General features: G+C 48.8%; 1 protein-coding gene across 2 annotated transcripts; it reads right to left on the bottom strand.

Moving 5' to 3' along the window:
- Positions 1 to 85: 85 nt before the first annotated feature.
- CDC25B (cell division cycle 25B) lies at positions 86 to 27,282 on the bottom strand. 2 transcript variants are annotated; one of them, XM_035103698.3, is made up of 16 exons: positions 26,647 to 27,282; positions 22,209 to 22,318; positions 21,090 to 21,141; positions 15,212 to 15,253; positions 14,137 to 14,173; positions 13,335 to 13,445; positions 13,081 to 13,197; positions 12,218 to 12,361; positions 9,965 to 10,042; positions 8,618 to 8,794; positions 6,232 to 6,327; positions 5,943 to 6,005; positions 4,261 to 4,359; positions 3,404 to 3,537; positions 3,059 to 3,170; positions 86 to 2,200 (listed from the first exon to the last, which is right to left on the bottom strand). In XM_035103698.3, exons 1-16 carry the CDS (start codon positions 26,826 to 26,828, stop codon positions 2,060 to 2,062), a joined length of 1,695 nt encoding a protein of 564 aa, XP_034959589.3. In that variant the 5' UTR covers positions 26,829 to 27,282; the 3' UTR covers positions 86 to 2,059. The 2 variants fall into 2 exon arrangements, with proteins under 2 accessions (XP_034959589.3, XP_088516829.1); XM_088660703.1 differs by lacking the exon at positions 26,647 to 27,282 and adding an exon at positions 22,838 to 22,998.

Here is a 27,282-nt window from a genome sequence, read left to right on the forward strand (position 1 = left end):
GCATTGCAGAGGGCTGGACTAGATGGCCCTTAGGTTCCCGCTCTACGATTCTGTGAATCTCTGCACAAAGACCAGCATTTGAGACTTTTTCTGAAACAGATTTGCAGTTTATTCACTCCCTGATTACACACGACTGCATTAGGGGTGGGGGGGGGCAAAGGGACAAAAAAAGAGAGAGCGTTTTTTCCTTTTTACAATGGAAGAAATGTTAAGGGGTGAGAGAGCACACACTGGGCGTACAAACAAAGCGATCATCATTCTTGTAATATCCGGGAGCCCCTCTCCCCCTCAGGTGAAAACACAAGTTTAAGAGACACTTTGATGCCAAACCGGATTCAACAGTTTTACAGATGGCCCCCCCACCCCCCCAACGCAGAGAAAACCCAAGTGTGGGCTTCGGGATCATGAACCATGAGCATAAATAGATATATACACACACACACAAATAGGGCCTTTTCTCTGCATCAGAGCAGAGTCTCAGTTGGAACTTCAAGCGCGAGGTGGGGGCCTCCAATCCCCTTTTCCGCCACCCCGGTCCCCTGCAACCCAGGAGGGGAGTCTAGGATGCAGGATTCACAGTACAAATGATGGCTCCTAATTTGCAGAGATTAAGCGCCACCGTGAAGACGCGGGAGACACAGCAACCAGGTCCCAGTCGCGTCCAGAATTAGGGCGGCCACCCTTCGCAGTGGAACCGCGCGCCATTCCAGGCGTTTGGGAATACAGTGCCCATCAGCCCCAGCCAGACAAGGCGCGGCACGATGGGTGCTGTAGTCCCAAGGCAACGGGTTAGCAAAGGCTGCAGGGCTTTTCACAGTGAAGTTGAGGTGGTTTATTAAGGGAAAAACACAACAGGCAGTAAACAGTTCAAAGTCTAGTCTCTCCAAAACCACAGATCTAACCCTGACCACATGAGAGAGGGAGCAAAGGCCTGGCCTCTCACGCTACAAATCAATTAATGGAAAGTCCTTTTTCTCTAGACGGAGACATACAGCATTCAAGTGCAGGACTCTTCCTCTCCCCCCCCCCAATAGTCAAGCTACAGGACATTTCTTCAGAGCTCTAGGGTTAGGTTTCCAGGGCAGGGCGATAGTTCCAAGTGCCAAATACTGCTAATCTTCCTAATACTGAAGCCCATTAGAATCCTTGTTACCCAGATACTGACAAGTCGTTCTACTTTCCGATTTCAACCTTGCAAAAACACAGAACGTGGGAATCTGTGCAAACCAAGAGTTCCTTCTAAGTGCTTTCTCCCCCCCCACCCCCCCACCCCGGTCCTTTGCGGTGTGCAACTGAAAAGAAGTGATGGACAGAGCTGATAACTTTTGCCCCCACACTTTGGGGTGGAAGAACTAGTTACTAGGGGTGGGAGGCAGATTCCCCAGCCAGGAGCACAGGGTGGTTTACTGCTTTGCCTTTCAGTGGTAGTCCTGGGGTAGGAGAGAGGAAAAGACTTGCTTCCCGAGCGCATTTTGGCCTCCGAAATCCTCGCCTCCAAGCAGACAGGCCCTTCGACGGGGCTCCTGCACAGCCCCGATGTCGCTTCCCATGCAGTTTGTGCGGCGAGCTCCCTCGTCGCCCCTATAGTGGACGTTCCCCAATAGCTGCCAAGGTTTCCCCCCTCTTGAAGGAAGGCGGCATCACGAGCCGAAGGGGTGCGGGAGATTCTCCCCCAAGTTCTCCCGGAGAAAAGTTTCACAAGCCGGCAATGGAAGCACATCCCCGGGGCTCAGAGAGAGAAATAGACCCAAGCCCACCGCAGAGAGAGATTCACAGCATTGAGGCAGGTTCCAGCCTGCTGGACCCAGAGGTATCGCTATTGCTGGAGTTGCTGTTTAGACAAGCAGTTGCGACTCTTCCCCCCCCCAAAAAAATGCAAACCCCAGAATCTGAAGTCTCCAAATGAGCACAATTGGTGAGGAAAAAAAGAAATGTTGATTGCATTTCCTGCACTGCAGAAGTCCACCCTGAATTCAGTGTGTGAGGAAAAAACGGCTCGCTCCTTAAATCCTGCATCAGCAGCAGTCCCCCCCCCCAATATCCCCACTCCCTCCCCGCCTTAGAAGTTCTTGAGGCGGCTGTATAGCTCTCGCTTGCTTTTTTCCCCAGCCCATGTACGGCTCTTCAGGCGGAAAGTGCGAAGGTCCTCTTTGAAGTCTTTGTGGTGCATCGGGCGGTAGTTCTGCGGTTCACAGTGAATCTGGGGTTTTGGGGGGGGGGGAGAAGAGGAGAACAAACAGTGGTTAGTTTATTTTGGGGGTTGCTAGTCGTACCTCAGCTCCCGAACACCTTGCGAGTCGAACGTTCTAGCTCCTAGAAAACCGAAAGCGAGAGTTCCGGTTTTTGAATGTTCTTTTGGAAGCCAAACATCCGACGGGGCTTCCGATTGGCTGCTGGAGCTTACTGCAGCCAATCAGAAGCCGCGCTTTGGAAGTCGAATGGACTTCTGGAATGGATTCTGTTCGACTTCCGAGGTACAACTGTATTTTGTTAATGTTGTACAAATTGTAAAATGCTGCGTTGATTTGTTAATCCTATAATGTGACTTTTGGTTTAATGCTGATGTTTAGCTCATTTTCGTAGAATTATAGAGCTGGAAGGGACCCCCAAGGATCCTCTAGTCCAACCCCCTGCAATGCAGGAATCTCAGCTCAAGCATCCATGACAGATGGCCCTCTAACCTATGCTTAAAAACACCCGAGGAAGAAGAGTCCACCACCTCCCAAGGGGGACCCTTCCACTGTCAGACAGCTCTTACTGTCAGAAAGTTCTTCCTGATGTTTAGTCGGAATCTCCTTTCTTGTAACTCGAAGCCATGGGTTCGAGTCCTACCTTCCAGAGCAGGAGAAAACAAACTTGCTCCCCCTTCCATGCGACAGCCTTTCAGATATTTGAAGATGGCTATCCTATCTCCTCTCCGTCTCCTCTTTTCCAGGCTAAACACACCCAGCTCCTTCAACCGTTCCTCAGAAGGATCGGCTCCCAGAGCCTTTATCATTTTGGCCGCCCTCCTCTGCACACATTCCAGCTTGTCTAAGCTCATCACAAAAAAACTCACTTGATATTGCGGGAAGAATTCTTTATAGCCTCCTTTCAAGACATACAGCTCAGGATAGTGGAGGGACGGGTAATCATTGCAGGCCCGGTCTTTTTCCCTGACAAAACGGCACCTATGGAGGAGAGCGCAAAATGTAACACGCATAATCTTAAATACGGAGATGCAGGTACACACACACACACACACACACACACGACTTTCTTGCTGTTCTGGGCATCGAAGGACTAAAAGGAGATTTCTGCTTCAAGCCTCTAGTCCTCAAGGAAACAGAAAACTGAAAACACTTAGGTCAGGAAAACTAGGGAGTGGCTGGGGTTCAGAGAGGCGGCAGCAGAAGCTACTCACGTCCTGGGTCCTCTCTCGGAGGAGAACTCGCAGTGGAAAACAACGATCACCCTCTTTGCCGGGTCAAATGGCACAATGGGCTTCTTGAGAAGGAACTCTTCCACGTCCTTTCCCAGAGGAAGGTTAACAGCGCCCTGGAGAGAAAGGCATGGTCAGGGCAGGATCCATCAAACAGAACCATAGCAAAAAGCGTCACCAATTCCCTCCCTCCCACACCTGGTGTGCAAACACACTTTTAATTGCAGGTATGCAACAAAATATGAAGCTTGTTGAAATATGGGCATCGATCTTGAGAGAAGAAAGATTTCTGTAGGTGAGCAAGACTCAGACTTCCAGCCAAAGACTCTCACTGCCACTTGATGCCAAGTCTCTAATGTGATACTTTTCCATTTCATAGAATCAGAGTTGGAAAGGACCCCCAGGGACTATCCAGTCCAACCCCCTGGATAGGATAGATGTCAACAAGCCCTCAGCTAGTCTAAGAGTATAGAGTTCGATAGGGGCATAGGTTTTGTGCTTTGCCAAGACTCTGAACTTGAAATAAGGTCCAGTTTAAGTAAACCAGCGGCTGAAGAGATGGACATTGATCTGGGGGACAAGGGGTGATGAAAGGTCACCACTTCCCAGACTTCCTCTGGTAGCCTTAAAGGCGGGCTCTGCAGGCAACAGGAACAGCCTACCTCACAGGGGGGTTGCCAGAGCAAAAGAAAGCCTTTTTGCACGTGAAGAGTGCCAAACACAAGACCAAATGCAAGCGCCACAACTGATTTTCAACTTTTTTTAAAAAAAATCCATCAATATACAGTTTATAAAACACTGAGGATACAGGGAGGAAAACACAACCGGTAGGGACTCACCTTGATGTGGCCTCCTTCATATTCATAGGGGTATCTGCAGTCCACGATCACACAGTTCTCGATGAGGTTGCTGAACTGACCCGTCAGCACAGCCGCCATCTGTGGACAAACGACGATAGTAAAAAATAAGCCATACGCAGAATCACTTGTATTGTTTTGCACTGGAGACATTAAGCGCTGCTTGCTGCCATCCAGGCTGGAAGAGGCCACTGGTGCCAGACTATCTATCTATATATACTATATACACACACACACTATATATATCTATCTATACCTGAAGGAGCGTCTCCTCCCCCATCGTTCTGCCCGGACACTGAGGTCCAGCACCGAGGGCCTTCTGGCGGTTCCCTCGTTGCGAGAAGCCAAGTTGCAGGGAACCAGGCAGAGGGCCTTCTCGGTGGTGGCGCCCACCCTGTGGAACGCCCTCCCAACAGATGTCAAAGAGAAAAACAGCTACCAGACTTTTAGGAGACATTTGAAGGCAGCCGCCCAGAGTGGCTGGGGAAACCCAGCCAGATGGGCAAGGTATAAATAATAAATTATTTATTTTTATTAATAATAATAATAATAATAATAATAATACCGTACATACTTTTCACATTTATACATTTCATTAGTTCTACAATCATTTTAACATTTCAAAGTTCGACTTCCTTTCCCCCCCTTTCTGCGATTCCTTAAATTTATTTATCTTCTGCATATCCAAATTCATTTAATTATCTACTTTAAATATATACTCTTATGAAACTGCAGGTTGTTACAATAATCCTGCCGGTGCTTTTGTCTGTTTTTCAATTTATCTGTAACTATTCAATAAACCATTTCCATTCTTTTATAAAAAGTGTGTTATCTTTTGATTTCTTATTCTCCTGGGAAGTTTCCACGGGCGCCAGGCTTGGCCTCCTTGCTTTGCCCAAGTGCCCAGAGCAAGCACCGCTGATGGGGGTGGGGGGGGGGGTGGGCTAGATGAGGCTCGAGACCCCTTCCGACTCTACAATTCCAAGACCACACCGGGGGGCTGGGCTAGATCACTGGAGACAAGGCCTTTCCATTGCCTTGGTAGTGGGGTAGGAGAGCTGGGAATAATGCAAAGGATATTCGCACCTGGCCACCCATGAGCCCTTTTCATTCCGGATAGTACTGTATTGGCCCGAATATAAGCCGCATTCCCCCCCTCCAAATTCCGACCGTAATAAGTTACAAGTGCAGCTTAAATTGGAGATCTTACAAGAATTGGTTTTTACAGTATCACTGCTGAAACAGACATATGGTAAAACGGAAAGGGTGTGGCTTATATTCAGGCCAATACGGTACACGGGTAGAGGCGTCTAAAAAGCCCTGGACACAAATTTTAATGGCCCTCTAGGGTGGTTCGTTTGCCGGAAATATTGTGTTTAGTGTTATCTCTGGAAGTGTAGACTCGATTCTGACCAAACCCGGCCTCCTGGTGTATATTTTGCTCTAGGAGGCCAAGTTTGGTCAGAACCGGGGCCCATCGGTTTCTAGATGTGAATTTCCTCCCAGCTCTCCTTCCCCCACTATGGCGTTTTTGACAAGTTGCAATGGGCCACAAGATTCATAGGTAAAGGAAGGCTGTGTTGACTTCAAGGTGGTGGCCCCCGGAGTCCCTCGTGCGAAAGAGGAAGAAGCGGCCCGGGATATTGGATTCCGAACTTGCTCACCATTTCTGCAGAGATGTACTTGAGGTCTTGGTGCTTCCCTTCCACCGTTTGCAAAATGTAAGCCTGGCAGGGAAACAAATGAATTTTAGTCCTTCTGAAACGCTACGATTTCCTTCGGTTTTGCATTGTTTCATGTTTGCACTGGTACTGCGAGCTGTCTTTTTTGGCCAAAAGGCAGTGCGCGCATAGCACAGCATAACATAACACAGTTTCCGGGGGGGGGGGGCACTCTGCCCTTAGCTTGCAGGGGGAAACACGTAAAGGCAAACAGCGGGATTCTTGCCGGTACCTTTGAGAAGTCTCCAATCAGCTCCCGGTGGTCGTTGTCCAAGATGTTTGCGATCTCGCTGGGGCAGCAGGAGCGAGAGCGAACCAGCCGAGGTTTCTAGGGAAAGAGGACGAGAAGGACTGTTAGGGAGGCTGTGCGGCTGTGTCCAAGATGCCAAAACCAGTAAGCGTCCTGAGATCAGGAGCAGGGAACCATCGGCCAGGGCCTGGTGGACTGCGACTCCCACCAGCCCCAGCAAGCATGGCGATGTATGGTGGGAGTTGTAGATCACAGGCACCCAGAGATGGGGACATTCGCCTGCTAAAACCGGCAGAGGCTCGTTCCTGAGCACCAGCAATTGGCTCAAGCAAGCCATTTGGGCAGAAGCTACATCAGAATCTCCTCCCAGGTTTGTTTGTTAAAAAAAAAACAGCTGATTGTGGTTTTGTCGAAATCAAGCGCTATACAAATCTTGCAAAATGAAATAAACAAATCCACAATAAGCGGCCAAAAAGCCGCCGCCATCACCACCCGTCTCTTCTGAAGCAGCCCCCAGAAATTGTGCAAAACCTCACGAGAAATACGTGGCAACCCCATTTTAAAAGACCGGGCCAGAAAGCGCCCTGGGACTCGGCAGGCTAAGCATCGACCAGCTTTCACGCCAGCAGCCTGTCTCTTCCCCCACCCCCAATATATTATTATTTATATTCATTAGTGGCTTTTTTGCCGCAGTAATTTGAAGCGACCTCCAACATCTTAAGCGAAACAAACACATTAAAAAGAAAAATCTGAAAGTTTAAACTATGTTAAAATATCCCTGCAAAAAAGGTCACAGATGGTTCAAAGCCAAAGGCCTGGTGAATGAGGAAAGTTTTCGCCTGGCGCCTAAAGATATGCAACGATGGCGTCAGATGGGGAGAACATTCCACAAGCAGGGAGTCACCCCTAAAAAGGCCCTGTTCCCTTTATTGCCACCTCCAACCCTCCCTCTTCCCACATCCTTTTTTTTAATTGAAAAGAGCTTTATTTCAAATCTTTAAAAACATTACAAAATTATAACAAAAAAACACCAATAAAGGAAAAGTACAAAACTTAATAGAAATTATGAGAATATCCAAAAACAAAACAAAACATATAAATAAATATTCCAAAACAGAACATCATTTCCTCCCCCTCTTCCCCCCACACTTTCCCGACTTCCATTTCCACTTTGATATTCACTCGTGCATTTATTTTCTATAAGACTCTACAGTAATACTAATAAAACTTTCTCAAACTCTGTTTATTTTATATTTCTCTTCATATCTCCTATTCAACGCATGTTAGCATGTCCTCTTTCGAACAATGCTTTTTCATGTAGTCATCATAGCTTTCCCACTCACTTCTTAATTTTTGCTTGGACTGGTTTCTTACTGTTGCTGTCAATCTTGCTATCAAAAGATATTCACTCAATTTATTAATCCATTCTTCTTTAGCTGGTACTTTACCCGTTTTCCAATTAGCTGCTATTAACATTCTCGCTGCTGTGCTTGCATATAAGAATACTTTTTTTCCCCTTTTGGAATTTCCTCATTCAATAGGCCTAATAGATACATATCTGGTTTTTTTGGAATTGATTTTTTTCATCATTTTTTTCATTTCCTCATGTATGATATTCCAGAATTTAACAATCTCCTCACATTTCCACCATACATGTATGAAAGTTCCCGGTTCTTTGTTGCATCTCCAGCACAGATTTGATTTTAATTTATAAATCTTGGCCAATTTCACTGGCGTTAAGTACCATCTATAAGATATTTTTAAGAAGTTTTCTTTTATATAATTGGCAGCTGTAAATTTTCTGTCCTGTCCCCACAATTTATCTCATTGTTCGATATATATTGTATGACCGAGATCTTTGGACCATTGTATCATCACCTCTTTTGTACTTTCTTCTAATAAATCCCAATTCAATAATAAACTATATTTATTCTAGATAATGTTTTCTTTTTATTTTGAACCACTTCTATTTCGAATTTGGAATCTTCTTTAGCAAACCCTTTTCTTTTTATCTACCTGGAAAATACTGGCCAGCTGTCTATATTGCCAATTGTCAATTCCTATCTTTTTTTAATTCTTCAAATTTCTTCAGCTTATAATTCCCCTGATCTTCTTCTATTAATTCTCTATAAGTGGGCCATTTCTTTTCAGTATTTAATGTCTTATTTCCAAATTCAAAGGATTCCTGTTTCATCCATTTTAATTTATTTTCCAATTCATTAGCTAATAACGTTGACAATTGGGATTGTAGCAATTTAATTTTCTGATTTAATTATTTATCTTTTGGTGATTTTATTAATAATTTTTCATTATCTTCGATTTCCCACATCCTTGTGAGGCAGCCTTGTGAGGCAGCTGCATGAATTACCGGCTCTTCTTCCTTCTCTTCGATGGCGCCGCCAGCCAGACTCTTCCGCCTCTTGCTTTTCACGGGCGTCTCTTTGTCCTGGGGCCGGTCCAGCCGCTTAAGGATGGGCCTGATGACAGCGCTGGGCATGGACGGGGAGCGGAAAAGACGGCGGCATTTGCCTGTTCCCAGGGGGCTCTGCTCCAGTTTGGGGGAGAAAGGGGGAAATTGTGACACCCTAATACTGCACCAAAGAGAGACAGACCTTGGCACAATACTTTTTATTTACATAGATTTTTTTAAACGCAACAAAGGCAAAGCCATTTCACATGGCCTCGGAAAATATACTGTTTGTGGAAATATCGCGCGGTCAGGAGGAAAGGCCTGAGACAAAGCGTTTTCCTGCCCTGCAAGGGGCCAGAATGGATGGCCTCAGGACCCTTCCAACACTACGATTCTAGAAATTCTCTACCACTGCTTCTTAGCAAGAATCAAGGTCCACATGGGGAAGCCTTGAATCAACGCAAAAGTGGGGCAAGGCTTTGCCGACCTAGCAATCTCCGGAGGCTTTGAGCTACAACTCCTATCAGCCCCTGCCAGCACGTAAGAGTCACCGGAACAGGCTAACATGCGGACAGTTTCAATCTCAGCAAGTAGCTGGAAGGCCAGGCAGCCGTCTGGCCCTAGCTTATCCAGAACAGTTTGCAAGAAGCTCTGGGGGTGAGTGGCCTTCTCCCAAACACCCCACAGCAATAATGCTGTGTACACTGGTTAACTCTTTATTAGCCAAAAAAAAACCCACACACAATCTGCACAGGGGTGTCAGGCCTAATGAGCACAGCAACTCATCTCTGGTAGGTCTTCCCCCATGAAGCAGTTGCTGAGACTGAAGGTCCCTGACTCCCCACAGCTGCCTAAGTCCCCTCCTCTCCAAGGTTTCCCCCAGGCAATCAGAGACTGTGCCAGCCTGCAGCTAACCTCTCCTCCGTCCTTTTCATGCCTCTCCTGGTCCTGGGAGATTCATCTCTACCTCTCTCCTGCTTCTGCCTCCAATTCTGGACTGCTCTCTGCCACGGTCTCTCCCTGCTCACTGAGCCCTGTTGCCTCTTAATCTTCCAAGTCTTCCCCCTCTAACCACTCGTTGTTGTTCCACTACCACTCCCCACCGGGGAAGGAGATGGGGATCTCAGGAGGGGAGAGAACGAGGGAGAAGGAAGGCCCTTCCTCGAGCTGTTTCTCTTCCTTAAAATGCCACCCCGCAACTCCAGTACCAAGACCTTGGTCACCCACAGAAGAAATTCTTTTTTGAAAGGGTGTGTGTGGGGGGGGGGGGGAAACAAAGGGTGTTAACGCGGCACTGTCACGTACCAGGCTGGACTCATCTTCCTTCCTCACCAGAGGGGCCATTAGCAAGTTCTCCATACCCAACGGGAAATCTCCATCGCCCTGGAGGAGGGAAGGTAGGACCCATTTACTGAAGTGGGGGTTGGCGCAGCCGACCGCCCACCCCCACCCCAGGCATAACAGAGGAACCTCACTTTACGCTCCACCCCAAGCAAGGAAAGTTGGAGGAATAAAGCTTATCTGAAAGAGTGAATTGTGTGTGGATGGAAGACTGCCCTGGCTACACACACACACACTCTCTCTCTTTATATATATTTAATTTTTATCGGTTTAATAAACTTAACACAAAGCCCCACCGTGTTTCTCCAAAAATAAGACACAGTCTTATATTTATTTTTCCTTTAAAAAAAACCCACGGTGGCTTATTTTCAGGAGATGTCTTATTTTTTTTATTAAGTGTGGTACAGTTTAACCTACTAGGTTAAACTGCCTATCACTATGGCTAATTTTGGGGGTATGGCTTATTTTTGGAGTATGGCTTATTTTTGGAGTATGGCTTATTTTTGGAGTATGGCAAATTTTTGGAGTATGGCTTATTTTTTCCGGAGAAACACGGTACAGTGGTACCTCTACTTACGAATAACTCTACTTACGGATGTTTCTACTTACGAATGGAGCTCCGTCTGCCATCTTGGATGCAGTTTAGATAGGATTTTTTCTACTTACGAATTTTTAGATAGGGTTGCTTCTACTTACGAATTTTTTCTCCCAGTGCATTCCTATGGGATTCGACTTACAAATGTGCGTTCGGAACGCATTAAATTCGTAAGTAGAGGTACCACTGTATTTCTATCCTTCTCTTAACAATTCGACTTCCCATCCTTAACAGTCATGACACCCCCCGCCCTACAATTACCTGCTGCCCTAAATTCAATGCTTATTCTGCTATATTTACATGTATACATTTCCGTATTTACTTTATTCTTGCTATGCTTCCTTTGCTAACACTTGCAAGACCTGCTCGCAATTTCATTGGGCTGTAAGTACTTCATTTTGGTCCCCTAGCTGGTGTGCGGTTTAGCAGAGATATTTTATGTGCCTGACAAAATTGAGTCAGAGTTTTCACGGGGTGCCCTGGCAAGTCCAGGGCAACAGTGGGGCATGTTAAAAAGGCAGCACCAAACACTTTGCGGCTTGCTAAACTACGCGTTCAATGCTTGGGGTTTGTGCAAAAGGAAAGAGAGGGCAGGGGAACAGGGTTAGGGTTAGGGTTGGGGACCCTGAAGAAAACCCAACAGCGATACGAAAGGAGCAACTGGCTACATCTAACAAGCAGGCAGCCTCAAAACACATCAGAAGACAGACAGCCAAAGCAAAGGATTTAAAAACATAGCAAATAAATCAAAGCAGCCGATTTTAAAAGCTTAGGTCGGAGAACAAAATATTCTGTGCTAGCTGATTTCTGGGCCATTTTTGGATGGCTGCCCCGCATACAACACAGGACAGTACTCTTAACTGTATATACGAATCTGCCATACATGGCGAGGCTACTGGATCAAGCTACAAGAGATCTGCCAAGGATTCTTTACTTGTGGTTCCTGCATTTCAGGGGGTTGGACTAGATGGCCCTTGGGAGCACCCTCCCAACTCTAAATTCTGTGACTCTGTGGTGCAGCTGGGCTAGTGTCAGATTAGAGCCTGGGAGACCAGGGTTCAAATCCTCTCTTAAGCCATGAAGCTCACCAGGGTGATTCTTCGGCCAGCCGACATCTCTCTGCCTAGCCTACTGGACATGTTGTTGCAAGGATGAAACAGGGAGAGGGAGAACGGTGGGTGCCACCATGTAATACAGAAAGGCGGTTCTTGCACAGACCCACAGCACTGCTCCACACAGAACTCAGAGAAAATCTCAATATTTATAGTATATTTTCTATCCAGGTCACAAAGACAAGTTCAAAAATCGGCCAGCTGTGTTCCCCTTCTATATGCCTAACAAGCAAACAACCACAAGTCTAATTAATTTTGTTATTTTGGAGAAAACTCAATAAAAAGCAGCAGTTTGCACGCAGAAACCAAAAAACAGCAGCGAAAATGCCGGCACAGACTGAGGTTTGCAGAGCGAGCCGTGAAGGTTAAATTACAATACCAACCAGTGGTTTTTTTTTTGGAAATTTGCACCATTAAAACCTACTCCCAAGTTAGCCTTGCTTGGGAGTGCAGTTCAAGCAGACAGAATTTTGCTTTCTTTGAAGCAAGATAGGATTTTAAAAGCCTTACCTTTGGGTCTTCTTCATCCAGGATTTCCAAAAACCCATCATCATCATTATCTTCGTCAATCATGAAGGAGGTCAAGGACGAGCGGCGGAGGTAGACATGGCTATCAGACCCTGGGCTCCTGTTCTCTTTCTCTGGGCTCGAATACTGAAAGGGGCAAGGAACACAGAACCATCAAGACATCATTTATGCCCTACAAGAAGGCTCCCAGAATGGCGCTTTAAAAAACAAACAAACAATTCAGTAGCATTACTCTTAGTTTGCAAACTTAAAAAGGCACAACACAAGAGGAAAAAGGGACAGGAGGGAGGAGGAAAACATGCAACAGGGAAAGACATGAAATGGGAGGGGGCTGGAAAAAGCCACCATTGTGTGTTTGCCCCTCCACCTTGTTCATTTTATTATGGTCATATCCTGTTCTTCATCTAACGCAGCAAGATGTAACAGGATCTCCCACCCAGGGTCTGTCTAGGCTAAGACCTGCTTAACCCCAGCTACTTTAATTGGCAGTATCAATTGGTTGCAAAAGAAAAAGAAAAACCGGGGGTGGGGGGGGCTTCTATGCTCACCAGTTCTGCAACAAAACCTGTTCTCCCCCACCCCCAATGGTGGGTCTTGGAGAAGAATTGAGCACAATGCTCAACATGGCAAATTTTCTCCCCGTACACAGCAACTGCAAAGATTGTGCATGTCTGCATCTACCCTAAGCTAAGAGTTAGCACAGTTATCATCCGGCTGAGAACCAAAAACCCATAGCGAAGCTTTAACGCCAAGAATTTCAACCTGGGAAACGAGAGGTGACCAAAAACTGCAGAAAAACCAATAAATCAGAGAGTATTGCTCTTACCCCCCAAAAAAGCACTCACCATGAGGTCTGGAGCAGAGTTTGGCCTCTGTGCAAAGAGGTTCCTTTTGCCTGTCCCACCACCCGAGAGGCAGAACCTGCTTGCAGGTCGCAGGGGCTTCTTGAAGATGGCGCCTTCCTGCAGGGGGAGGAAGCAGAGATGCGCTGCAACTTTGGGAAGGGCGTGAGGAAGTCGTCGCCCATTCAGCAGCGCCGTGCAGGGGGCGGAGAGGGGATTGGGTGGCTGCACCAGGAAGGCACTTTCTCACAACTTACATTCCCCCCGTTGCCGTGGAGGCCAGAGTCCGTCTCGGCCGCCACTGGCCTATTGAATTCTTTGCAGTTGGAAATGTTCCTCAGCGTGGGACTCGAACCCAGTAACTGCACCTGTCAAGCGGTTGAAGAAGGATGAGTTTTGCCCTCGGGTTTAGATTCTCATGCGCAACCACAAAGGATAGACGTCTCCACCTCCATCATTCAGCCCAGACACTGAGGTCCAGCACCGAGGGCCTTCTAGCGGTTCCCTCACTGCGAGAAGTGTGGTTGCAGGGAACCAGGCAGAGGGCCTTCTCGGTGGTGGCGCCCGCCCTGTGGAACGCCCTCCCATCAGATGTCAAGGAAATAAGCAACTATCTGACTTTTAGAAGAGATCGGAAGGCAGCCCTGTTTAGGGAAGTTTTTTTATGTTTGATTCTGTTTTTAATATTCTGTTGGGAACCGCCAAGAGTGGCTGGGGAAACCCAGTCAGATGGGTGCAGTAATAATAATAATAATAATAATAATAATAATAATAATAATAATAATAATAATAAATGCCCACAAAAAGCAGGGAATGAATTTCTGCAAGCAATGAATTTCTATATCGCTGCAGTTCCTTGCATTGCATGGCTAGAGGATATTTTGGGTGGGGTGCAGATCTATCATTCTACAATATGGCAGCTGAAAGATGAGAGCTCAGCCTAGCTGCACAAAGACTCCCTTGCTCCTGAGCATGTACAGAATATTTCTGCCCCCACTTCTCAAGATGAGGAGGCACCAAGCAAAGCTTCCTGGTTAAAAAAACAGCTGGTAAACTTACCGGCAAAGATTGGATTCTTCTGAAGGGAGGATAATCACTGCAAGGAAAAAGAAAAAAATCATTATCCGTCGTGGACTTGGGTCTGGTGGCTCCTGCCCTTTGGGACTCTCTCCCACTGGAGATTTTAATCCTACTCTGAATATGTGCCAGATCTGAAATTATTTTGGAAAGTTTCAAAAATTGTTTTTTACATATGAAACTGCTGTATGTGCATATTTATTGATGTTCTATTCTCAAATCGCTTTGCAATGTTCCATAAAAAAAGATTCATATCTGGAAAGGGATAAATAGATACTTTCAGAGGACCCCCAGACAGAAAAGCTTTCTCCTGTCTGTCCCGCCTCTGGCTGCAGGCAAGGGACTGCGTCTCTGAGCCCTCTCCCTTCAGAGAATCATAAAACTGTAGGGTTGTGGAAGAGGCACTAGTGGTCATCCAGCCCAACCCCCAAGCACACTTCCTGGGTGTGCAAAGGCAGAATGTCAAATGAACAGCTGTGAGTCCCGCTTGGTAAATGCTCCTTCACATGGAATAGGAATTTCCGCAAGGAGCATTTCAGCCTCTCAACAGCACCCCAACAACCCCAAATGCCATTTCTAGGTAGGGCTGACCTCTATCAAGCCCTGGAGATACACAGCTGCCAATCAGTGGAGGCAATACTGAGTTAGACAGTATAAGGCAGCTTCCAGCATGCAGACCAGAAAAACCTTCGCTGCTCGATTCTGCTGAATGCATAGACGACCTAGTTAGTTCAATCTCCCCAACCGCCATAACGGGAGCCTTGCCAATAATAATTACAATAATGAGCAGGGACATAAAAAGCCCACCCACCCCAGGAGGTAATAAAACCCTGCAATATTATTAGCGTCTACAAGTCTTGGCGTGCTTAGGCGACGTGCAGAAGGCAGCAGAGAGGGAAGCAGCTGGTTTCTGAAGCAAGCCAGGGGTGGGTGGGGGGTGAAGCCCTCAAGGGTGGGGGGTTGCGAGCATCTCAAAGGAGAAAGGAAAGCATCTCAAAGGAAAGAGTCAGAGGGCTTTCCTGGGTCATTGTGCCACTGTGGGATGTAAAGCACTTACTTTTTGAAGGCTCTCTGAGATCTGAACACATTCCTCTCAAACCTGTTGGATGAAGACAAGAAAATCATGCATGTTTCGCTCAGTGCCACGGGGCACCCCATGTGTTGGTGTGAGAGTCCCCTGTCTGGGGCCAGTGGGACTTGGAGGGCCGCAGCCTCCCAAGGGTGCCATGTGGGCTACTGTGGGTGCGAATCAGGGCCAGCTACACCCTAATCCGGGCTGTGTTGCCCCAAAGGCAGAGAAGGAGACGGATAGGCTCCCAATCATAAAGGTACACAACTTAAAGACCATTAAAGTGCCTTCCTGGATCAGGCCAAGGGCCCATCTAGTCCACAATGGCCACGACCCAGGTGCCCCAAAGGGAATCTACAAGCAGGATTCGAACACAAGACCAGCACTCCCACTTCTTGTGGTTTCCAGCAAGTGGGATTCAGGATTATGATTATGGAAGCAGAGCAGAGCCATTGTGGTCGCCTGCTCTCTAAATCAAGCAATTCACTAAGGAAGGCCATCAGTTAACCAAAGTTACGCATTTTCTTTCTTTTTTTCCAACTCTGCACTTCAGAACTAAAATCAGAGTTGCCCCGTCTTGCTTTTTTGTGCAGAGTTCAGAACCCGCTCCTCTATAGCCATACCACGCTCAGCCATTCTTGTCTCCCACTGTGCAAAGGTTTCACACATTCACACACACACACACACACAGCCATTTCCCAGCTGCCCCAAGCTGGGCCCCCTTGTGCTGTGGCCACTCGAGAGTTAATTAGCGTGGCCCGGCGGTTGCAGGGTGGTCTTTGTGGAGAAGATAAAGCAGCGAGGCCTGCCAAGGAGGGAGGGGGCCTTGGTTCAAGGATCCCCAGGAAAGAGGATCAAAGATCCCTTTCTGCGTGGAGGCGTGGGGCGAATGAGGGCATTCCCATGGCAGCAGGTGCTGCTGCGAATCGGGGGGGGGAACGCTCCTAGGTGCCATCTGCCAGCTACATGGCACAAACCCACTCCCGGCTATTGCTGAACATGCCCGCACATCGCCAGCCTTCTAAGCAAGGTTATTCCCCTCTTCTGTTAAGCAACATTTGCAACAGACAGAGAATCGGGCGTCCGGCTTAATTCAGCCAGGGCTGCAAGACGCAGCAAGCCATGTACCGCAGATCACTCATAAGGATGCAAGATGGCTGGATCAGGCCAAATAAAAAAATTCCTTCCAGTAGCACCTTAGAGACCAACTAAGTTTGTCATTGGTATGAGCTTTCGTGTGCATGCACACTTCTTCAGATACACTGAAACAGAAGCCACCAGACCCTTATATATAGTGAGAGGCTGGGGAGGGGTATTACTCAGAAGGGTGGTAGGAATGGGCGATTGGCTGATAGGTGTGGTAAACCTGGTGGTGAGATGGCTAAAGATACCCTGTTTCTCATATTTTAAGGCATACCCATAAAATAAGCCATAGCAGGATTTTTAAGCATTCAAGGAATATAAGCCATACCCCGAAAATAAGACATAGTGATAGGCGTAGCAGCAATGCCGGCCACGGCAGGAGGAGGAGGAAAAAAATAAGACATCCCTTGAAAATAAGCCATAGTGTGTTTTTTTGAGGAAAAAATAAATATAAGACGTGTCTTATAATATGAGAAACACGGTAGCTTTATCATGTATAATGAGATAAGAATCCAATGTCTCTACTCAGACCAGGTCTCTCCATGGTTTTAAGTTTGGTACTAAGTGGCAATTCAGCAACTTCTCTTTCCAGTCTATTTCTGAAATTCTGAATCACAGCCCACAACCTGCAGGTCCCAATCAAAAGGAAAATAGATTCAAAGCCCGCCCAATCCCTTGCTGCAGGCTCTTTACAAAGGCAATCTTCACCCTCCCCAAGACAGAGCGGAGTATTAGTTACAGTGTCGGACGAGGGCATGGGTTCAAATCCCGCCGCTCGGCCGTGAAGCTCCCTAGGTGTGACCTCGGGGGCCCGTCGCTGTCTTATCTCAGCCTAGCCTACCTCGCAGGGATGTTGTGGGGGGTTAAACAAAGAGGGGGAAGCATGGGTGCCACTTTGAGCTCCTCGGAGGAAAAGCTGGGATATAAATACAGAAAATGAAAACACTAATAGGAAGGGAACACAACTAACTCCCCCCCTCCACTCTCACAAGCCACCTAGATAGTGGGGGAGGGGCTCTCTAAGGCTTTCCTGCTGCCACCCCCCCTTTCAACCTGAACACAAGCAAGTCACAGCCTAGCAGATCCCCCTTTGCATCTGTTCCCCCAAGTACAAAAGGCCTCATTGAAGCAGCCCTGTTTCAAAAGGGGAGCCCTGTTGCATCTCCTAACACATTTGAAGATGAATGAATGCAAGAGAGGGAGGCAGAAGGTTGGGAAGGGGGGAGAGGAGGAGTATTTAAGGCCCTTCAACTGGACACTCCCCAGGAATGCAGCTTTCCTCTCTCAAAAGACCAAGAGGCTGCGGCTCAGAAATTCAGGCAGATGTTCCCTGCTTCAATAAAAGAGGGAGGGGGCGCTTTCCAACCATCTGTCTCCAATCCCCATTCACCCGCCTTGCAGCTGCCAGGCCAGGAAACACGCCCCCCCCCAAGGCAGGTGCAAAAGGGGACTTTTAACTTGTTAAAAAGACCAAGCCGAACCCACTTTTTAAAAATCTCCAGCCCTTCGGTTTGTGGGAAGCTGCTAATTGCACTATCTCAAAAAGGCACCTTTTAAAATAATGTTCTAAAGGGGTGGGGGGGGGAGAGAACAGGACACATTTGGGCCAACAAAAAAGTATGTCAACGCTGTATTCGGCTGCCAGGTTTTGAGGGGGAAACAGATGAACTTGCCTTAATTCCAAAAACCTCCAGTGTTTGGGAAGGTTCCATTGTCACAAATGTACTGGCGCTGGTTTCAGTTACAACCAGCCCACCCCCATTAAAATGCTGGCTTGACTCAGCTTGCCCTTCGAGGGCCCAGGGGTCCCCGCCTGCCTTCAGCCTCCCCAACTAATGGGGAAGGGGGAGTTTTAATCAGTTTCTAAAATGTTGGCAAACTGATCAGCTGCAGCAACAAATTAAAAGCTGCTGTGCTTGCAGCCTAGCGCAGCCTTCTGTGGTTCAGAAGAGAGGGGGGGAGAAACTAAAGGGAACACACATTCCCCCCCCCACTCCAGGCCCGATGAGTCCCTGGCATATTGGGGGTTCAAGTGAAATAAAAAATGCTCCTCACTGGAGCATGAGATGGAAGTTGGAAACTGCAATTCGCTACGGTTCCCCAACACACACACTTTTTATTAACTGTCTTAAAATTGCCGTGGTTGGTTTTTCCCATTGATAATTTTATCTCTGTTTTTGCAAACCGCTTTGTGGTGGGCGTGTTATTTTTTCAATCCAGCGGTGTGCCAATTTTACGAAATAAACAGATAGGGTAAGAGCAGGCAGCCTTTTGAAAGCAAAGCAAACTTTAGAAAGCAAACTCTCTTTCCTGTTAGATTCTGAAGACATCGACAACAGGAAACTGCCAGGAGTGTGGTTAAGACCTTCACCCATCAAGTCTCAAGAACTAGGCGGGGCTCCACCCTTCCCTTTTTGGAGGGCAGGTTTCAAAAGTACTGGTTGGGGAAGAAGATCTTATTTTCCAACCACTGAACCATCTTTTGGCAGCGGCATGCCCCAAAGTTTTTTGCTTTCCGCTGGCAAAGATGGGCGGGGAGCGCTCTTAATTCTCCCACGGGAAGACTGGTTTTTCTCAAGGCTGCTGAGCGATGGGAGAGGCCTGTTTTCCCAAGGCCACACCACCTGTCAACCCCTCTCGGCTCGCTGGAGGCAAGGGAGGCCTGGCCCTACCTGACTACGTAAGTGCATCTGCAGGGGGATGGACTAGATGACTCTAGGGACCTCATCCAACTCTACAGCCGCTGGTCTCCAGCATCACCTCCACAGCAGCAAGAACTGGGAGAGCGAGGCTGCCTCTTTCTTCTGCAGAACCCATGCGGGCAGTGAGTCGAGCAGCTGCCGCTCATGTCTGGAGTGGAAGAACCTGGACCTGTAGAGTGGGAAGGGACCCCCAAGGGACATCTAGTACAACCCCCCCTGCATTGCAGGAATCATTCGCTTTGCGTGCAGTGCCAGCCCGCCAGGTGGAGATGCCAGCCGCCAACCTGGCACCCAGAGATCTCTGCATGGTTGCAATTGCACCTGCAGCGGTTGCAAAATTGGCCTGGCGCCTGGGGAATTTCTGCTGAGTGCCTGGAACCTGGAGTTTCAATTTAGAACTCAAATTAATAAATTTGGGGCCCTGCTGAGCTGCAAAGCCAGGAGGACTCCAGTTTTGATCTTGCCACTGGGTCTCTTTAAAAGTTGTGGCTTTAGCCTAGGCACCATGTCCCCAAAACACCCCCATCTGCAATACAGGGATAGTGCTGGCCTACCCAGCAGGGCTGTTGTACGGCCAACATAATGCATTGCACACCCTACGCATTTGGTATTTATTTCACGTGCCTGCACACAGATTCTCTGCTTATGCTACCGGAGGCCAGGCAAGAAGATATATGGGACTGTTGCACGCAGCCCTAGGCACAGAACAACCTTCTGGCGCACCCTGGAATGCGATATGGGAAATGGATTAGTCACAGTGGATGCAAACTTCCAGGAAATACCAGCATTTCAAAGTATTGAAATCTGGGCACTTCGAATACATTCGAGGAGAGAACAAAGGCCACGCCAATCCACAAGCAGTAAAGGGATTAAGGAGGCCAGGAAACACATCCTGAGCTTTGAAAGAGAAAAAGCCACCTGAGAACCACCAAGCCATAAACCTGCCACACCCACCCCCCCACCAGCACACCTGAAACCAGCTACCTCACCCTCTCCAGAAAATGCGAGAAGGTTCGTGCAATCCCCAAAGAACAGAATCCGTCTCTTTAGGTTTCAGCCCCCTTGGGCTACACTACAGGTCTGAAACTGGTTTGGAGCCCAGCATAGCTCCTGCTGAAGAACTTCAGGAGATGCATGCCAGGTGCAAGTCCACGCCAGAGCAGGCAGAACCCAGATTACGGTTAACAGGAATGGAATTCACACTTCTTGAGAACGGCACGGGTTTCAAATTAGGGGGAAGCGGCCATGTTCTCACCCCTGGGGGATTGGAAACATACACACAAGGCAACCTGCATGGAATTCAAGAACCCAGAAGCCTGCTAGGGGTCCTTGCTTCCTTCGACCAGCCCAGCTCATCATCTTTGCATATATTCTACAGGTCACCATTTGGGGGTGGGGGTGTATTTGGATAACGGTGGAGAATGGACCCTTGAACCAGATGCCTTGTGGGAAACCAGCAAGCAGGATTCGAACACAAGAGCAACACTTTCCTCCTGCGGTTTCCAGCAAACTGGTATTATTAATTATTATTATTATTATTAATACTAACTAATAATAATAATGAGATCTACCCATAGATCTCAGGGCAGTTCATGACATAAAATCACAATATATAAAATAATACATAATACAAACAAAACCCAATAATCTTCCCTTCCACAACACAATTCTTGAGCCATTTGCTGTTGTTTCTTGGAAAGATCCCTTGGCCCTTTCTGTTCCAAGAACCTAGCATTACGTATCAGCAAACTGCATCAAAAGACAGAGCCTCAGGATTAACGCTTTTTCATGCTTCATTTAAGCACTACCGTTACAGCAGAAGACGGGTAATAAGTTACTCCCGGGTACACCCCCAACCCTCCCCACTAGGGCTAGAAGCCACTGGCAGCCTTCGCCTCTGCGAATTTCTCGAATCCTCATTTTAAACCCTTTCTCATTTTAAACCCTTTCTGCTGGGGGTTGAAACCAGACAACCAACACCTCTCCACCCTCCAAGGATCAGCAAAAAAAATCCAACTTACACATCTTCCAAGATCTCCAGGTCTGGCTCCATTGGGGAATCCGGGCCCATGCCTGCGTCAACAACAACAAAAAAGATGTTCCCGTGACGAAAGAGAAATTCGAGGAGTATAGCTAAGGCCGGCAGGACGGGAGGGAACCCCACAGCCTCCTGAGACCCTGGCTTTTGAGGTCTTCCGCAGGGCTCCTCTCTTCCAGAATCACATTCCGCTAAAAAGGAACCTGACAAAACTTAGACGTTTCTCGGGAAGAGCTACGAAGAGGCTCCAGAAGGCACATTAGGTTTGGGGAGCTTATGGGATGATGTTGGGGTGCAAACCTTTGTGCGGGGAACAAGAGAAATGGCATATATTTGGGCTGCCATTCAGGGCTTGGAAAGGAGAGCTGCACTTCTTGTGTTCCAGGTTCGGGGGGAACCTGGACTTCCAGGTATAACTGAACTGAAATCCCACCCCAAAAAATTCTGGCCACCGCCCCCTTAAGCTGCATAAACCGAGCCCCAGTGCCCCCTGCCCTATAAAAGCATCCTTCAGAACTGCGGTTTGCACAACCCACTAAAGAAAATGGTTCAAATGGTTTAGTTTGATTAATGCAACAAAAGGGATGGACTAGGTCCAGCGATGACAGTCTGATAGTCACTTTACACCTCCAACGCCAGCCCACGCTCACGCCTTTTACTGCGCCCCCTAGATAACCCCCCTGCATTTTGACCATTGTGCAAGCGGGCGGAGGCTGATGAGGTCTGAGTTCAGCGACCCTGCGAAGGCCACACATTCTCCCGATTCCAGATCATATAGAATCTGTGATCCTGGATCATAGATCGTCTGCTTCAGGCCACGCCAACCCCTGATCTGCAACTGCAGGATCCCACCTCCTAGGAGAGTCTCAGAGGCTTTTGGGAATGCCCTGCTTTTACAGATTAAAGGGTTGCTGAAACCCTCTGGAATCTTATCAAGAGAGATAAATGAGGTGGGAAAATCAGCAAGAAGTTTCTCCGGTCAGGCTTCCCCAAACTGGCGCCCTCCAGGAATCTTTGGACTAAACACCCCCATGACATAGTTCAGTGAAGCACAGGAGCCCCCTTTGGGGAAGGCGGTTGGCAGCTCCCTCCAACCACTGACCTGAATCTCCCGATTCCTGAGACGACTCCGAGGAGACGGAATCCTGCGAGGACCACTCTTTCTTGAAGTCAAGGCCCAGCCGCTTCCTTCTCTTGGGTGTGTCACTATCACTGCAAACAGGGAAGAGAAAAGATGAGTGATTAAGAACCTTGGAATATATTATTATTATTATTATTAACAGTGGTATCCCACCATCTGACTGGGGCCCCCCAGCCACTCTGGGCGGCTTCCAACCTATATAAAAACATAATAAAACATCAAATATTAAAAGCATAGCTTCTGTTTTGTTTAAATCACATTGACCCTCCAAGGCCGCCGTCTCCATATGTTCGGACTACAGCTCCCATCCTGCGGTCTGGGGCGCTGATGGGAGCTAAGGTTCCTGGTTGGGGGTGGCAGCTCTAAGGAGGCCCAAGAGAAAGCCATAGTTCCTGCTCTCACTTCATCTGCACAACCACCCTGCGAGGTTGGTCATGCTGGCCACATGACCCGGAAAGCCGGCTGTGGACAAACGCCGGCTCCCTCGGCTCGAAAGCGAGATGAGTGCCGCAACCCCATAGTCGCCTTTGACTGGACTTAACTGTCCAGGGGTCCTTTGCCTTTTACCTTTAGGCCAGCCACTCTCTTACCCCAAAGTCAGCGTTACAGCCAAGCGGAGATCTGAACTCAGAGCTTCCCATCTTAAGTCGCCTACTCTACGATGTGCTGCAATCATGCCCCTTTCAACTAACTTCCCAAGGGTTTTGTGAAACAGAGAAAGCTTGCTCACTCCTCGGCAACTTCTCCTTTAAAAAACTAAGGAGAGTCTGACAGCTTGGTGGTTCCAGATTGTCACAGCTCCGCTTGACCTTGGGGCGCACACCAAGTTTCAGGCCTCTAGGCAACATACAGAGCGCAAGGCACCTTATCGTAAGCCACAGCAAGATGCCAGCCCGGAGCTGCTCAATGATTAACTTACGGGGCAGGTTGGCTAACATGATGGGAGAGGCTGCTGGGCAAGCTTAACTGCAGCCCCAGAGATAAAATAATATATCTCGCACCCATTTCCTCTCTCTCCACCCAGCTGCAAAAACAAAATGTTCTTGCCAAAACCGCTGAGGGAGTGGGTGAAAAAAGCCCAGGAGAAGGGAAGTGGCTGTGCTAAGGTCTTGCCTGAGACCCCATCAGCCTGTCTTTGTGCTTTTAGTCCGGTGTCTTATTTCTGTGCAGGCAGAAAAGTGGCTTCTGTGTCCTCTGCAACCGAGACACCTATCTAGGAGAGTTTTCTCCCATGCACAGTAGGGGCGTCTCTACCCACTGAGCGGTGGTTCCCCCCCCACTCCCCCCAAATGTGTTCAGATTGCAAACTGGGCATTTCCAGCTTTCTAAGCACCCAATTCACTGAGTAGAAAAACAGATTTGTAGAAATAGAAGGGACCACCGGGGGGGGGGTAATCTAGTCCAACCCCCGGCAATGCAGTACTCGAACTCACGACGCTGAGATTACAAGTCTCATGCTCTACCGACAGAGCTATCCTCAGTCTGCATTCCACCAGAGCCCTCCCCCTGGGGGATACTCCTAACCTTGCAAAGTTGCTGCTGTTGTTGGACTACAAATCCCATCATTCCCTGACTGCTGGGCCCACTGGCTAGAGATGATGGGATTTGTAGTCCAACAACATCCGGGGAGACCGAGCCAGGTGGACCCCAAAGGCCTGATTCACAGTTAAGGCAGTTTCCTCTACTCCAAAACAAAAAAACAAAACCCCACATGGTACCTCCTGAGCAAAGGACCTCAGTATCACTAGTCAGGCTGCAGGCAGCTCTTGCCAAAATCCACCCCACTCACCCACCCACCCTAGGACAAATCCTGTGGTTCAGACAGGGTTACAGACACCATAATTATAAATACAGCCATGCAGTTACAGTTTCGCAAGAGCAGATTTTTCTGCAAAGCCTTTTACTTCTACAGGGAAGAGCAAAAAAAAGTCCTGTGTGCGCCCCCCCCCCCCACCGCATGAAAGGCATGCAAAAATTAGTTGCTCTGCTGCACACCCTGGCAGGGAAAGGAGAAAAAACCACACACACACAAACAAACATCAAGCACACATTATTTCTTCTTTTTGAACAGAAGTGACATTGTGCAGGCAAACAGTCCTAGGAGAGAAGGCAGCCCTGAGAGGAAGAAAAGTCTCTCTCAAAGAGGGGAAGAGAGGAAGAGGAACAAAAGGGGGGGGAGAGGAAAGAAGAAAGAATGCATGCATGCTTGCAACCAACCAACCACTGGAGGAGGACAAAAGAGAGCATTTAAAAAGCAACCTAAGGAGACAAGTTTACATGGACTTCACTCTATGCCCTGGGTTTAAGGAACTGAACTCAGGTTTTGATAAATCCCCATTTGATTTTCCTGCCCCACTGCTGAGCACATGTGCACAGCTTCAACCCATCCCTATGGGCCTCCCTTCCTAATACCCTATGCTTGCTTAGGATTGCAGCCTCATGTGAATTTTTTCAAAAAGGAAACTCCCTTTCGAAAGCCTCGGGCTTCTTCGGAGGAACCAGTTGCATGGAGTAGGGGGAGGGAGGGTATAGACAGGGCCCCTGACCAACCACAGCCTCCTCCTCCTCCCCCTCCCCACAATAACCCCCCTCACCTACACAGACCCCCATCTTGCACATGATTACTCAGCAGTGCACCACACATTAGCCAGAGTGGGCCAACAGAAAAAATCCCCCAGAGGCAAATGGAAAAAGCAATGGATCTCATTTATGGTGCATGCATGCAGATCCTAAAGGCTGTGTGGCATAGTGCTTAGAGTGTGTTGGCAGGGCAGCATAAACACACTTCCCAGGGAAGGAGCCCCACTGTGCAGGGGGGGGGGAATAAATATAGATCCCCCATGTGGGGTAATTAGAAATCACAAAATGGGCCTCGACAGTGAAGCTGTTAGGAATGTGGGCTTTTAGACCTTTTTAACATCCTGTTTGCACTGAGCACAGCAGACCTTATTTCCAAGTAAGCATTGCACTGAAGAAAAGCGCCCTGAAATTTCAACAAGTGCATGGCCCACACAGCTCACTGCATCAGGTGCGCTCCGGTGCGCTATGGGCAACCCTGAACTGGGAAACAGGAGTGCGCAAGTCTGCACACACTCAAAGTGCTTCTTGCAGGCTTCCTGGGAAACAGAATGCTAGGCTTGATGGGCCTCTGGCCTCTCACATTTGGGGAGGGGGAGAGAATGAAAGGAAGGTAGGGCAGAGGAAAGACCCTGTGCATTGCAGTGGGGCTGGGCTAGAGGACCTCTGGAACCCCCTTGCAAATCTACAATCCTAGGACTACCCAAAGGAAAACTGATCAGTGTTTAGGGTACGCCAGAGCAGAGCACCTTCCAGATGTTGCTAGATTCCAAAGCACACACCCCACCCTGCCCCAATAATCCCAGGCCTGATCCTGCTGCAAAACTCTTACATTAGGAGTGGAGGGAGAGAGAAGGAAAGGAAAGGAAACTCAAGAAGATCTAGTTTCTTTGCAATTCCTGCGTAGCAGTGAGGCTGTGCTAGGAGACCACCTCAAGGGGGGGGCGCTTTGTTTTGTCTTTATTCTGCATTTTGAATTTCTAACTGGGGGGGGGGCGGTTTGCTGCCCCAGCCCGGAGCTCTGCGGATGAATATACAAATTTCATTTTTAAAAATGGAGAAATAAAGGGGAACTAACCAATGCTTAGGTTGGGTAAAGCAGGAATCGGGGGATCTCTTCCAGATGTTGCTGGCCTATCGCTCCCTCCCCCAGGACAATCCCAGGCCGTGCAACATCTGGAAAGGCGCATACGGCCTCTCTTTCCCGACCAGCCAGCCCGGGAGGGGGGCTCCTGCAGGGACCCCGATTCTTCCTGGACCCCACGCGTGTCCCCCCACTACCCCCACCACCTCCTGACAGCCCTCCGGCCCCCGCCGGCATTCCTGATCCCGTTAAGGTTCCCTTTGTCCGGCGGCCACGCGGCCCCGGCGCCCCCCACCCTGCAAAACAGCTGCTCGCCCTTTTCACCCAGGAGAGATGGGGGGGAGGAAGGGGGGTCGCAGCCTCTTGCTTTTTTTCACACGCAAACGCACACACAAAACCCTGCAGTGTTGGAAAGGCGCGCGTGTGGGCCCCTCCGCCCCGTTCTAAAAAAACCGCGGTCCCGCAAACTACCCTTCCCCTATTCACGTGAAATAAAATCATGCACGCCTGCAAAGACTGCACGTGAGGATCGGAATGCTCGATCGCTTGCAAAAAGCGACACGCACCCCCCATCTCCAAAAATAAGGGAATTCCTTTTAAGCCCGGTCTGTTTTAATACCACCCCGCGGCAAATCCTGCGTGCACAAAATGACATACAAAGCGCGCGCACAAGCACCCGCGGACATGCCCGATCCCCCCCCTTTTTCTCCTCCAAGGCGCTAGTCCTCGTGGTCTTACCTGCCCAGGCCGGTCAGCTTGTCCATATTCAGCGCCAAGGTGGTGACCGGGGACATCGCGGCGGCGCCGTCGTCCGGGAAAAGGGTCTTCGGCCCGACGGCGAGGAAGCCGAGGGTCTTCCTGGATCTCCGGGCTTCGCGGCAGGCCTGGGGGGATCCCGCGGGTACCCCGGCGCTCTCCATCTGGGGCTGCTGGGGGGGAAGGCGAGAGGCTGGAGAGGCTCCGCGTTTCTTTCTCTAGGGCAAAGCGCCGTTGGCCGCCGGGCAGCTGAGAAAATTAAAGACGGAATCCGATCCGAGGCAAGGGCACGCTTCGGCTGCGAAGACACGTGTCGGGGCGCGTTCCCACGGGCATGCATGCGAGAGGCTGCCCCGCTGAAGTGCTCCTTGGTGAAAGCGAAGGTGCTTTGGGGGAGCAGAAAATAAATCACCCGGAGGCTTTTTCAAAAGCTGGCGCTGCGAGGGCAGGCCAAAGGAAGAGAGATGCTCGTTGCACCAGAGGGAGCAGGGATGCGCGGCGCCCGGAGGGGGGTTTTTATAGGCGGCTGGGAGGCGGGACGGAGGCGAGGAAGCTCCGCCCGGCGACGCGGCTGACTCCGCGGATGCTCCGCCCGCATCCCTCGCCGCTTGCATATTC

The sequence above is a fragment of the Zootoca vivipara genome, chromosome Z1 (assembly GCF_965207765.1).
Source record: "Zootoca vivipara chromosome Z1, rZooViv2.hap1.1, whole genome shotgun sequence".
Taxonomy (NCBI): domain Eukaryota; kingdom Metazoa; phylum Chordata; class Lepidosauria; order Squamata; family Lacertidae; genus Zootoca; species Zootoca vivipara.

Bases quoted from the DNA above. Each gene is read 5' to 3' on its own strand.
- CDC25B (XM_035103698.3), bottom strand. From the start codon at position 26,828: ATGGAGAGCGCCGGGGTACCCGCGGGATCCCCCCAGGCCTGCCGCGAA. The intron at 12,362-13,080 runs GTGAGTGCTTTT...TGCCCCTTTCAG, and splicing joins ACTCTGCTCCAGACCTCATG to TATTCGAGCCCAGAGAAAGA. The intron at 2,201-3,058 runs GTGAGTTTTTTT...CCAAAACCCCAG, and splicing joins AATTCTTCCCGCAATATCAA to ATTCACTGTGAACCGCAGAA.